Source organism: Bufo bufo, chromosome 6 (assembly GCF_905171765.1).
Source record: "Bufo bufo chromosome 6, aBufBuf1.1, whole genome shotgun sequence".
Taxonomy (NCBI): Eukaryota; Metazoa; Chordata; class Amphibia; order Anura; family Bufonidae; genus Bufo; species Bufo bufo.
Window position 1 is genome coordinate 2,748,587 of NC_053394.1, and position 12,669 is coordinate 2,761,255.

The window sequence follows — 12,669 nt, forward strand, 5'->3', positions numbered from 1 at the left end:
ACAGGATGTAACTCAGGATCAGTACAGGATAAGTAATGTATGTACACAGTGACTCCAACAGCAGAATAGTGAGTGCAGCTCTGGAGTATAATACAGGATGTAACTCAGGATCAGTACAGGATAAGTAATGTATGCACACAGTGACTGCACCAGCAGAATAGAGAGTGCAGCTCTGGAGTATAATACAGGATGTAACTCAGGATCAGTACAGGATAAGTAATGTATGTACACAGTGACTGCACCAGCAGAATAGTGAGTGCAGCTCTGGAGTATAATACAGGATGTAACTCAGGATCAGTACAGAATAAGTAATGTATGTGCACAGTGACTGCACCAGCAGAATAGTGAGATGCAGCTCTGGAGTATAATACAGGATGTAACTCAGGATCAGTACAGGATAAGTAATGTATGTACACAGTGACTCCACCAGCAGAATAGTGAGTGCAGCTCTGGAGTATAATACAGGATGTAACTCAGGATCAGTACAGGATAAGTAATGTATGTACACAGTGACTCCACCAGCAGAATAGTGAGTGCTGCTCTGGGGTATAATACAGGATGTAACTCAGGATCAGTACAGGATAAGTAATGTATGTACACAGTGACTGCACCAGCAGAATAGTGAGTGCAGCTCTGGAGTATAATACAGGATGTAACTCAGGATCAGTACAGGATAAGTAATGTATGTAAAACAGTGACTCCACCAGCAGAATAGTGAGTGCAGCTCTGGAGTATAATACAGGATGTAACTCAGGATCAGTACAGGATAAGTAATGTATGTACACAGTGACTCCACCAGCAGAATAGTGAGTGCTGCTCTGGGGTATAATACAGGATGTAACTCAGGATCAGTACAGATAAGTAATGTATGTACACAGTGACCTGCACCAGCAGAATAGAGAGTGCAGCTCTGGAGTATAATACAAGAAGCGTGTCAGTGTCTTTTATTTTTTACTATGTGTGTGGAGTTGAGAATTTTAAATTTTTATCAGATTTATAACTGGGGGGTGCAGTTATAATTAGTGGACACTAGATGGCAGCATGTTTCTGCTAATTCCTTTCTGAGCAGCGTAGTAATGGTGGCCCCCAGTCATCCAGTGGCCCTTGCTCCCAGGGCCGGGGGTTATGGGGCCGATGTCTTCTGTCTGGTAACGGCCGACCCGATGGATGAGCCGGATAATATCTGGTGGTTCTGAGCGCAGAATGTAATCAGCGGCTGTCAGATGAGGCCTGCAGTGACTGTTCTCAGAGCGCCCCCTGCCAGCGCAGACAGACTCCTTGTAGCCGTGTCGCTCTCTGCAGTGTCAGAGGCCTGTATGCCGGTGCTGAGCCCTCAGAGCTGCGCTCTGGTGAATGATCTAAGGGAACCCAGCGAGGGGTAATGGGGTTAGCTCTCCTAATCCTCAGTGGATTAGTCTCCGCACCGCTTCCTGCAGACCTCTCTCTAGTTCTGTGGGGGGGGGCTGCAGAGCGTTGCTCGGTGGATTAGTCTCCGCACCGCTTCCTGCGGACCTTCTCTCTAGTTCTCTGGCTGGGGGGGGGGGGGGGGCTGCAGAGCGTTGCTCGGTGGATTAGTCCCTGCACCGCTTCCTGCAGACCTTCTCTCTAGTTCTGGGGGGGGGCTGCAGAGCGTTGCTCGGTGGATTAGTCTCCGCACCGCTTCCTGCGGACCTTCTCTCTAGTTCTGGTGGGGGGGGGGCTGCAGAGCGTTGCTCGGTGGATTAGTCCTCCGCACCGCTTCCTGCGGACCTTCTCTCTAGTTCTGGGGGGGGGGGGGGGGCTGCAGAGCGTTGCTCGTGGATTAGTCCCTGCACCGCTTTCTGCGGACCTTCTCTCTAGTTCTGGGGGGGGCTGCAGAGCGTTTCTCGGTGGATTGGTCTCCGCACCGCTTCCTGCAGACCTTTCTCTCTAGTGCTGGGGGGGGGGGGGGGGCTGCAGAGCGTTGCTCGGTGGATTAGTCTCCGCACCGCTTCCTGCGGACCTTCTCTCTAGTTCTGGGGGGGGGGGGGGGGGGCTGCAGAGCGTTGCTCGGGTGGATTAGTCCCTGCACCGCTTTCTGCGGACCTTCTCTCTAGTTCTGGGGGGGGGGGGGCTGCAGAGCGTTGCTCGGTGGATTGGTCTCCGCACCGCTTCCTGCAGACCTTCTCTCTAGTGCTGGGGGGGGGGGGGGCTGCAGAGCGTTGCTCGGTGGGATTAGTCTCCGCACCGCTTCCTGCGGACCTTCTCTCTAGTTCTGGGGGGGGGGGGGGGGGTGCTGCAGAGCGTTGCTCGGTGGATTAGTCCCTGCACCGCTTCCTGCGGACCTTCTCTCTAGTTCTGGGGGGGGGGGGGGGGGGCTGCAGAGCGTTGCTCGGTGGATTAGTCCCTGCACCCGCTTTCTGCGGACCTTCTCTCTAGTTCTGGGGGGAGGGGGGGGGGGGTGTTGCAGAGCGTTGCCTCGGTGGATTGGTCTCCGCACCGCTTCCTGCAGACCTTCTCTCTAGTGGCTGGGGGAGGGGGGGGGCTGCAGAGCGTTGCTCGGTGGATTAGTCTCCGCACCGCTTCCTGCGCTCGTTCTGACATTTAAGTGTTTGATCAGAAATTCTTTCTTTTCTTGTGGAATCATTTTCGGGATTATGTGGAAATGTCGCTTTATGGTAATGAGGGGAGAGTGGTCTGCGATCTCTGCCCCTTCCCCGTCCGTCCTCCTCCTTCACACGGTCAGCGATCTTTCCTTAGAGGATTAATGTCTGGGCCTCCAGGAAGTGCCACCGCCGCCCGCTGTGAATGATGAGAGTCCTCCGTCTTTCACACGACCGATTCATTTCAATGGTTCCGCAAAAAAAAACGGAATGTACTCCGTATGGATTCCGTTTCCGTTTTTCCGTTCTGTTAAAAGATAGAACATGTCCTATTATTCCCCGCAAATCACGTTCCGTGGCTCCATTCAAGTCAATGGGTCCGCAAAAAAAACGGAACACATACGAAAATGCATCCGTATGTCTTCCGTATCCGTTCCGTTTTTTTGCAGAGTCATCTATTGAAAATGTTATGCCCCAGCCCAATTTTTTCTATGAAATTACTGTATACTGTATATGCCATACGGAAAAACGGAAACAAAAAACGGAACGGAAAAACGAAACGGAAACAAAAAACGGAACAATGGATCCGTTTAAAACGGACCGCAAAACGCTGAAAAAGCCATACGGTCGTGTGAAAGAGGCCTTAGGTTCACTTCACGTTGAGAGGTTTGGTTGTATTTAACCCCCAAATCCACATAATAAGGAAACTGGAGCTGCCCCCCCCCCCCCACCTTCCTCTCCTGGGGGCCCCTCACCTTCCTCTCCTGGGGGCCCCTCACCTTCCTCTCCTGGGGGCCCCTCACCTTCCTCTCCTGGGGCCCCTCACCTTCCTCTCCTGGGGGCCCCCTCACCTTCCTCTCCTGGGGGCCCCTCACCTTCCCCTCCTGGGGGCCCCTCACCTTCCTCTCCTGGGGGCCCCTCACCTTCCTCTCCTGGGGGCCCCTCACCTTCCCCTCCTGGGGGCCCCTCACCTTCCCCTCCTGGGGGCCCCTCACCTTCCTCTCCTGGGGGCCCCTCACCTTCCTCTCCTGGGGGCCCCTCACCTTCCTCTCCTGGGGGCCCCTCACCTTCCTCTCCTGGGGGCCCCTCACCTTCCTCTCCTGGGGGCCCCTCACCTTCCTCTCCTGGGGGCCCCTCACCTTCCTCTCCTGGGGGCCCCTCACCTTCCTCTCCTGGGGGCCCCTCACCTTCCTCTCCTGGGGGGCCCTCACCTTCCTCTCCTGGGGGGCCCTCACCTTCCTCTCCTGGGGGGCCCTCACCTTCCTCTCCTGGGGGGCCCTCACCTTCCCCTGCGCTGTTCCTTTAACAGCCATGTCTGCTGAGGTTGTGTTTTGCGCCCTGGACATTTCCCGACTCCTGATTGGTCCATCCTGCGGCCGCCCCCCGGAGCAGCTGCTGATGTCTCCAGCTCCTCACTGCTCCAAGCTCTGCCAGTATCTGTCCACATCACTCCGGGCACACTGCTGACATCCTCTGTGCTGCTGGGGACCCTGCTCCTACTATGTAACTGTCTGTGACCTCCCCAGGATCAGCACACTGCTCTCCTGACATCCTCTGTGCTGCTGGGGACCCTGCTCCTACTATGTAACTGTCTGTGACCTCCCCAGGATCAGCACACTGCTCTCCTGACATCCTCTGTGCTGCTGGGGACCCTGCTCCTACTATGTAACTGTCTGTGACCTCCCCAGGATCAGCACACTGCTGACCTCCTCTGTGCTGCTGGGGACGTGCTGTGACGCACACGTTGCGGTGGTTCTGGGTGGGGGAGGGGCGGCGGCTGTGTACACGGTGATAAGGCGGCCGCGTCTCTTCTTGTCTCTGTCCTCAGCCGGTGAGGGGAGATTAATGGGGGCTCCCGCCCTCTGCACACTTCACCCTGTGAGGGTCGGGGGTGGGGGTAGTGCCTTCTAGTCGTGGTGCCCTGGAATAGGCGCAGAGGCCGGGTAAATCGGGGGCGAGGTGGCTGGCGCTCAGTAATGGCCTCTTGTTATGCCGCGCGGGAGGCTCTATCGGAAATCAATGCAGTAACACAATCCCCGGCAGCAGCGCAGAGCGCAGAGCGCACCGCCAATAGGAGCCGCCGCCGGGAAGTGTGCCGAGCCGCCACTTCATCACACCCCGAGAGGGGGGCCGGGGGAGAGGAGAGGGAGGCGGCCGGGGCCCGAGGAGGAGAGGGAGGCGGCCGGGGCCCGAGGAGGAGATGGAGTGGGGGGGGGGGGGGGAGGTGGCCGGGGCCCGAGGAGAGATGGAGGGGGAGGCGGCCGGGGCCCGAGGAGGAGATGGGGGGGGGGGGGGGAGGGAGGTGGCCGGGGCCCGAGGGAGAGATGGAGGGGGGAGGCGGCCGGGGTCCGAGGAGGAGGGGGAGGCGGCCGGGGCCCGAGGAGGAGATGGGGGGGGGGGAGGTGGCCGGGGCCCGAGGGGGTGGGAGGTGGAGGGCGGGGCCTGAGAAGGAGGAAGGGGTAAGAGGTGGTCGGGGCCCGAGGAGGAGGGGAGGGGGGGGTGGAGGCGGAATGGGGAAGGGGTGAGAGGTGGTCGGGGTCCGAGGAGGAGGACGGGGGGCCTGAGTGAGGGGGGTGAGAGTTTGGTCGGGGCCCGAGGAGATGGAGGGGAAGCCTGAGTGAGGGGGGTGAGAGTTGGTCGGGGCCCGAGGAGATGGAGGGGAAGCCTGAGTGAGGGGGGTGAGAGTTGGTCGGGGCCCGGGGAGGGGGGCCGCCCTTCTGCGCTGTATGTGCCTCTTCTGAGTCCTGTGGGTCGGGGTGTCTGTGGCCTTGTGTGGGGGAGGGGTCCCTACTTCTGGAGTCACTGTGGGGGTCACACTCGGCTGAGGGTCCTGTGATGTTTGGCTGTGGGAACTCTAGAGTTAATCTGCTGCGGTCTGGCGTTAACCCTTGCAGTCCTGTGCAGAGCGCTGCTCTGGGGGCTGAGCGCAGCCTCCGACGTTGGTATGAGATTGAAGTAATTGGATTAGAGGCCCCGTCTCAGGTGACTGATGGGATTAGGCTGATGTGTGGCCCCGGGGCCGCTCTGCTGTGAGGCCCGGCTAATTGGAAGTGACGCGGCCTGCCGTCCTCCCGGCTGCCAGCGACCGGCGCCCTTTATCGATCAGCAGCTGCCGCCACATGTGATGTTCTGGGCCCAGCGGGTCACCCCGGGGGTCAGGCTAGTGACGAGCGTCTCCCCGCAATATACCACCAGAGCGAAGGGCGGCGCACACAGCGCTGTGTTATGGTGGTCAGCGTGCCGCCTGCACGGGGGAGGGGTCTGTGTGATGTATCCGCCCACCTGAGCGTATAGGCGGGGCCTGCTGACTTGTGGAGGTATTAGAGGTGGAGCGGTGCATGGCTGGAGGAGGCGCCGCTTCTCTGTAATAATACAAGGAGCATTGTGCGACCGGAGAAGGAGGCGCCGCTTCTCTCTGTAATAAGACAAGGAGCATTGTGCGACCGGAGAAGGAGGCGCCGCTTCTCTCTGTAATAAGACAAGGAGCATTGTGCGACCGGAGAAGGAGGCGCTGCTTCTCTCTGTGATAAGACATGGAGCATTGTGCGGCTGGAGGAGGCGCCGCTTCTCTCTGTAATAAGACATGGAGCATTGTGCGGCCCGAGAAGGAGGCGTCGCTTCTCTCTGTAATAGGACATGGAGCATTGTGCGGCTGGAGGAGGCGCCGCTTCTCTCTGTAATAAGACATGGAGCATTGTGCGGCTGGAGGAGGCGCCGCTTCTCTCTGTAATAAGACATGGAGCATTGTGCGGCTGGAGAAGGAGGCGCCGCTTCTCTCTGTAATAGGACATGGAGCATTGTGCGGCTGGAGAAGGAGGCGCCGCTTCTCTCTGTAATAAGACATGGAGCATTGTGCGGCTGGAGAAGGAGGCGCCGCTTCTCTCTGTAATAGGACATGGAGCATTGTGTGTCCCGAGAAGGAGGCGCCGCTTCTCTCTGTAATAGGACATGGAGCATTGTGCGGCTGGAGAAGGAGGCGCCGCTTCTCTCTGTAATAGGACATGGAGCATTGTGTGTCCCGAGAAGGAGGCGCCGCTTCTCTCTGTGATAAGACATGGAGCATTGTGCGGCAGGAGGAGGCGCCGCTTCTCTCTGTGATAAGACATGGAGCATTGTGCGGCCGGAGAAGGAGGCGCCGTTTCTCTCTGTAATAGGACATGGAGCATTGTGCGGCTGGAGAAGGAGGCGCCGCTTCTCTCTGTAATAGGACATGGAGCATTGTGCGGCCGGAGAAGGAGGCGCCGCTTCTCTCTGTAATAGGACATGGAGCATTGTGCGGCCGGAGAAGGAGGCGCCGCTTCTCGCTGTAATAAGACATAGAGCATTGTGCGGCCCGAGGAGGCGGCGCCCCTTCTCTCTGTAATAAGACATGGAGCATTGTGCGACCGGAGATGGAGGCGCCGCTTCTCTCTGTAATAAGAGCTGTCTTGAGAAGGAGCCGTGCTGCTGACTAAATTGCTGTGTTTGGGAGCGGGGCACGCAGGGCGGGGGAGGGGCGGGATCCGGGATTATCGAGCGCGGTAAATGCCGCAGCTTCCTCCGCTCGGATGTAATTGCCTTTTATTTGGACGTCTCTGTAATTGCCGAACATTTTATTTTGTCTGAACGGAACGTGCTGGAAACGGGGGATGAGCGGCTGCTGCGCCCCTCCCCCACACCTGTTACTGCTCCATGAATACAATACTAGAATGCCAGTGAAGACTGACACGGGGAGTGTAAGAGTTACAGGACTGATTGTGATAATGGCCTCTGTTTGTTTGACAGGTGGAGCTAATTAAAGGGACTTCCCAGAACATCGGCCTGGTGATGGTGCAGGCCAGAGATGGAGACACCGGACACGTCTGCGTGGAGACCGTGACGCCCAATTCTCCCGCCGCCGGAGCAGATCTCAAGAAAGGCGACCGCTTAATAGCCATCGGAGGTATGTGCGCCGCCCCTTTAAGAGGCCTCATATGCGCCCGATGCTCCGTGCATGCAAGTGTGTACTCCAGTCACACCCAGAGCTGCACATACACGTTATATCATGGTCCTGTACTCCAGTCACACCCAGACCTGCACTTACACGTTATATCATGGTCCTGTACTCCAGTCACACCCAGAGCTGCACGTACACGTTATATCATGGTCCTGTACTCCAGTCACACCTAGATCTGCAGTCACCGTTGCTCTGGATGGCACTTGGAATCATTTAACACTGGCCTATCGGACAAAAGCATCGCAGAAGAGGATGTCCTCTCTAGATACTGAAGCTCCTGCAGCCTTAGAGTTTACAGAAAGCGAGCAGAATTGAGTGCAGCTCTGGATGTGACCGGAGAATAAAGCATGATATGATGGCAGAATTGTGAGTGCAGTTCTGGATGTGACAGGAGAATAAAGCATGATATGATGGCAGAATTGTGAGTGCAGCTCTGGATGTAACAGGAGAATAAGGCATGATATGATGGCAGAATTGTGATTGCAGCTCTGGATGTGACAGGAGAATAGGGCTACTCTACTCATCTTTGGTTTTGTCCTGTTTTCTCAGGTATCAAGGTGACGTCGTCGGTTCAGGCATCAAAGCTCATCAAGCAGTCTGGAGACCGAGTGCTGCTGTTCTACGAGAGGCCGGCGGGGCAGAGTCAGAGCGCTGCGGGGCCCCAAGAGAGCGCGGCCGCGCTGGACGACTCTGCTTTCCCGCAGACGTTTGACGAGGATGCGGCAAGTCTGATGGTGGATGTGGAGAACAGGGAGCTGGATTCTGAATTTGAGGACTTGGCGTGTGAAGTGAGGCCGGCCGAGAGCAAAGACGACAACTTCCTTCCCGTAAATCAGAGCCCTAAACGTGTGGTGGGAAATGTGTCCACCAAATCCCTGGGATCCATTTCTCCCATCTTAAGTCGGAAACCAAATCCAGCAGCTTCTCAAATAACATCGAAGGTTCAGACCAAAGCTGGGAAACCAAATGTCCTGGAGAACCAGGAGCCGCCTCAGCTGAGCAGGACATCATCCGGATCTAAGCCCCCGGTGCCCCCAAGACCTCAAGTGAAACTTACCTTAACCACCTGTGAAACTCCAACTACTGTAGACCTGGGTGAAAGCGCTGTAGAAAAGCCGGAGAAGCCTGCTCCACCCTCAACGAATGGTGAGAAGGTACCTGAGAAGCCTCCAAAAACTACAGATCTGGTGGAAGAACTAACAGCACAGAAACCCAACTCTGTGAAGCCAGACCCTGCAAAAGACAAGATCTCTGAAGGTTCCACAAGCACGAAGGATAGCTCTGAGGACCAGCAGGTGTGGGAGTCTCCAGACACGCTCTACAGGGGCCGGCAGGGTCGCTGGACAAGGGCTTCTTGTGTATTTGATGTTGAGAGCCATCACAGATACTTGAATGTAGCCCTCTGGTGCAGGGACTGTCTTAAGACTGGTAGTCTCTGCTGCGTTGGACATGTCAGTATCAAACTAGAAGATATTTCCTTAGAATGCCTTTCCATGTCCTCGCTGGAGTATCTCAGCAGCTACAAACTGAATCCTCCTGAACCTAAAGCTTCTGTCAGTAGAACGGCACTGAGGAGCTTGAGTACACACAAGGGCTTCAATGAGAAGTTCTGCTACGGAGACATCACCCTAACCTTCAAGTATCTGATGGAAGGAGAGTCTGAGAGTTCGAGCATGCTACAAGAGAAGGATGGAAGCTTCACCGAGGACCTGGCTGTTCTTCAGAAAGAGGACTCTCCTGTGCCCCAGGTCACTTTCTGTGAATCAAAGCATAACTTTCAGGACACTCAGTTCCAGAATTCCACCTTGTGTGACCACTGTAAGAGAAAGGTGTGGACCAAGGCTGCATCTCAGTGCATGATCTGCGGTTACGTCTGCCATAAAAAATGTCAAGAGAAATGTCTAGCCGAGAACCCATACTGTGTGTCCCTGGAGAAGAGGGTCGACCTGGAGTCCAAGTCTCTTGGGAACAGAACTACAGGCATCACACGGCACATCATCAACACCAGTTCCCGTCTACTGAACTTGCGTCCAGCTCCAAAAATGCGGCAGCCCGAGCAAGGAGGCTGCGATCTGGTGGAGCCCTCACCAAAGCAAACGCCGAACACGTCGGACAATGAGAGCAGCGATACGGAGATGGGTGGGACCGGCAGCCCTTCTAAACGGCCCGGAGGTGGCTCTGCTAAACTGGTCCGCAAGGAGGGAGGCTTGGACGACAGCGTATTTATTGCCGTCAAAGAAATTGGGCGTGATCTGTACAGAGGTCTACCAACTGATGAGCGGATCCAGAAGCTGGAGTTCATGCTGGATAAGCTCCAGAATGAGATTGATCAGGAGCTGGAGCACAATAACTCCCTGGTGAAGGAAGAACGAGAGACCACCGACAGCAGGAGGAAAGTCCTGATTGCGGCGGCACTGGTCAAGTCCGGAGAGAGACTGCAGGCGCTGACACTGCTCATGATCCACTACCGCGCGGGAATCGAGGACATCGAGTCGCTGGAGAACTCCTCTCTGGCCCATCCTAGAAAGACTGCGAGATATGAGGAAGAGGCCGTGGTTGAAGCTGCTGATAACGAGGAGGACGATGCTTTGGATGAAAAGGAGGTGTTGAGTGATCCCTCCGAGGAGAACCCACTCGACTCTCCAGAAATGGAGTGAGGGCTCGGCGGTTGTCACATGACTGTTGATTTGCACTTACCATGCGTCTCATGCATTGGGCGGAGCACTCTGCATTGAAGTCGTACAGCGGAGGCCTTCCTCGTGGGGCTCTTGGTGTCGGGGAGGGGACAGTCTTCTCCATAGTCAGTGGATGCGCCTCAGGCCAAATGTACGGTATCCCCAGGTTCTAGCAGACATTTTCTTTTGATGAATGTTTAATGTGATTTTCTTTGGGGATTTTTTTTTTTTTCCCTTGACGGGGGGCGGGAGGGAGTTAAACACTTTGTACATTGACCCTTTGCTGGCAGAGGAGAATATAATATGAAGGCGATGATGACATGTAGGTCCTAGGAATACGCTGTAGAATGTGCTTCCTGTATGTGACTCATCGAGACCAAAGACTGGACACCGAGTGGCAGCGATTCTTTTTTTCTGTTGTGGGTCGGACCGGCTGTCCCCCCGGGACATAACCAATAATGACTGGACTTTCAGTGTTTCAGAAGGGCGGGCAGGCCACGGCTTCCCCCATATGCCTCACTGCGCCTCATACCCAATCTCCGGAGTGGGGTCTGTGCGCCTCATGCACAACAAGCTCTGTAGTGTGTTGGGGGGGGGGGGGGGGGGGTGCAGTAGTGGGGTCTGTGCGCCTCATACGCAAGCTCTGTAGTGGAGGAGGGGCAGTAGGGGTCTGTGCGCCTCATACACAAGCTCCATAGTGGGGGGGCAGTAGTGGGGTCTGTGCGCCTCATACGCAAGCTCTGTAGTGGGGGAGGGGCAGTAGGGGTCTGTGCGCCTCATACACAAGCTCCATAGTGGGGGGGCAGTAGTGGGGTCTGTGCGCCTCATACACAAGCTCCATAGTGGGGTCTGTGCGCCTCATACACAAGCTCTGTAGTGGGGGAGGGGCAGTAGTGGGGTCTGTGCGCCTCATACACAACAAGCTCCGTTGTGTGTGTGTGTGTGTGTGTGTGGTGCAGTAGTGGGGTCTGTGTGCCTCATTCCCCAGCTCCATAGTGGGGGGGGGGGGGGGGCAGTAGTGGGGTCTGTGCACCTCAGACACAAGCTCGTAGTGGGGTCTGTGCGCCTCATACACAAGCTCCGTAGTGGGGGGGGGGGGGGGGGGGCAGTAGTGGGGTCTACGCCTCATACACAAGCTCCATAGTGGGGGGGGCAGTAGTGGGGTCTGTGCGCCTCATACACAAGCTCCATAGTGGGGGCAGTAGTGGGGTCTGTGTGCCTCATTCCCCAGCTCCATAGTGGGGGGGGGGGGGGCAGTAGTGGGGTCTGTGCACCTCAGACACAAGCTCGTAGTGGGGTCTGTGCGCCTCATACACAAGCTCCGTAGTGGGGGAGGGGGGCAGTAGTGGGGTCTGTGCAGTCGTTCCTCTCACTCCTGTATCTCTGCACGGTGTTCAGGGGCAGCCACCGTGGGACCCAGACACGTAGAATGGTTTTCTGGGTGCTCAGAGGCTGCCAGGTACGTCGTCCTGCGACCAGGGCAGTGTGCCTTGGCGTCAGTTACTCTGCCCTAGTGGCAGGCTGTGTGACCTGCACCCAGAAGTCTGGTGTGCGGCCTCCTGGGATTGCTCCTTGTGTGTCAGAGGGACCCGAGGTGAACAGGCCGGGCCGTCTGTACGTGTTCTCTTCGGCTTGCTGTAGGTGGTGACCCCGTAACATAATCGGTCACATTCTCTCCGCCCGCGCTCCTTTTCTAACCTCTGAGCGCCTTTGTTTCCTGGAACAATTAGATTCCCTGGAGAAGTGACTGTATCTTCGAGGTCTCGTTCCGCTTCACTCCCCTAAACCATTATGTTAAAGGAACGTATGAAGAGAAGGCCTTGTCTGGGGGCCGGGCCGGGCCCTCATCTCTCAGTGTATTGTCTGCACCAGGGGCGTAGCTATGGGGAGGCGGCTGCTTTGGGGCCCACCCAGGAGGGGGACTAAAATATTTTATCGTCCGGGCCCCCAACAATATTATAAAAGACTCTGTAGGAAATGGACAGAGCGGCTGCTATCTTGACTAGCTGCAGGAGTGGGGGTTCCACGGGAGGAGGGGGTCGCGTATAGAAGCATCTGCTGTATCGCTGGTTGTCGGGCGACTACTTGTAACTGCCTCTGTGGGACCCTTGGACCTGAGCTTTCTAGTTGGTGGATCGGCCGGAGCTCTACACCCCTACGTCAGGTGCCCTGCGATGTGATGGCCGTGCCGAGGCTGTGGGTTCAGGTTAGTGGTCGCAGCCAGGGGCCTGAGGACACAATTCTCCAGCATTTAGGTCTGTGGGGAGCGCCTGTTCTAAACCACGGCACTTGTCCTCTAACTCCAGCCAGTAAGCCGGCCATACACCATAAGATTAGGGTCGGGCTGATTATTAGTGCGTTGGATCGTTCACCATCAGCACGCCACACTAAAATGGCAGATGAAGTGCATGCGCTTGTACAAAGTGGCGAATAATCAGCTGTAAAGGACCATACAGCC

General features: G+C 56.5%; 1 protein-coding gene across 1 annotated transcript in view; it reads left to right on the plus strand.

Annotated features, from left to right (window-relative positions):
• The window catches only part of PDZD8 (PDZ domain containing 8), a 30,591-nt gene extending 19,821 nt beyond the window's left edge, over positions 1-10,770 (plus strand). Inside the window, exons 4-5 of the mRNA XM_040437712.1 lie at positions 7,326-7,482; positions 8,086-10,770. Of these exons, the coding sequence (XP_040293646.1) occupies positions 7,326-7,482; positions 8,086-10,193 (2,265 nt within the window). The 3' untranslated portion in view covers positions 10,194-10,770. The remainder of the gene's footprint in view (positions 1-7,325; positions 7,483-8,085) is intronic.
• The last annotated feature ends 1,899 nt before the right edge of the window (positions 10,771-12,669 follow it).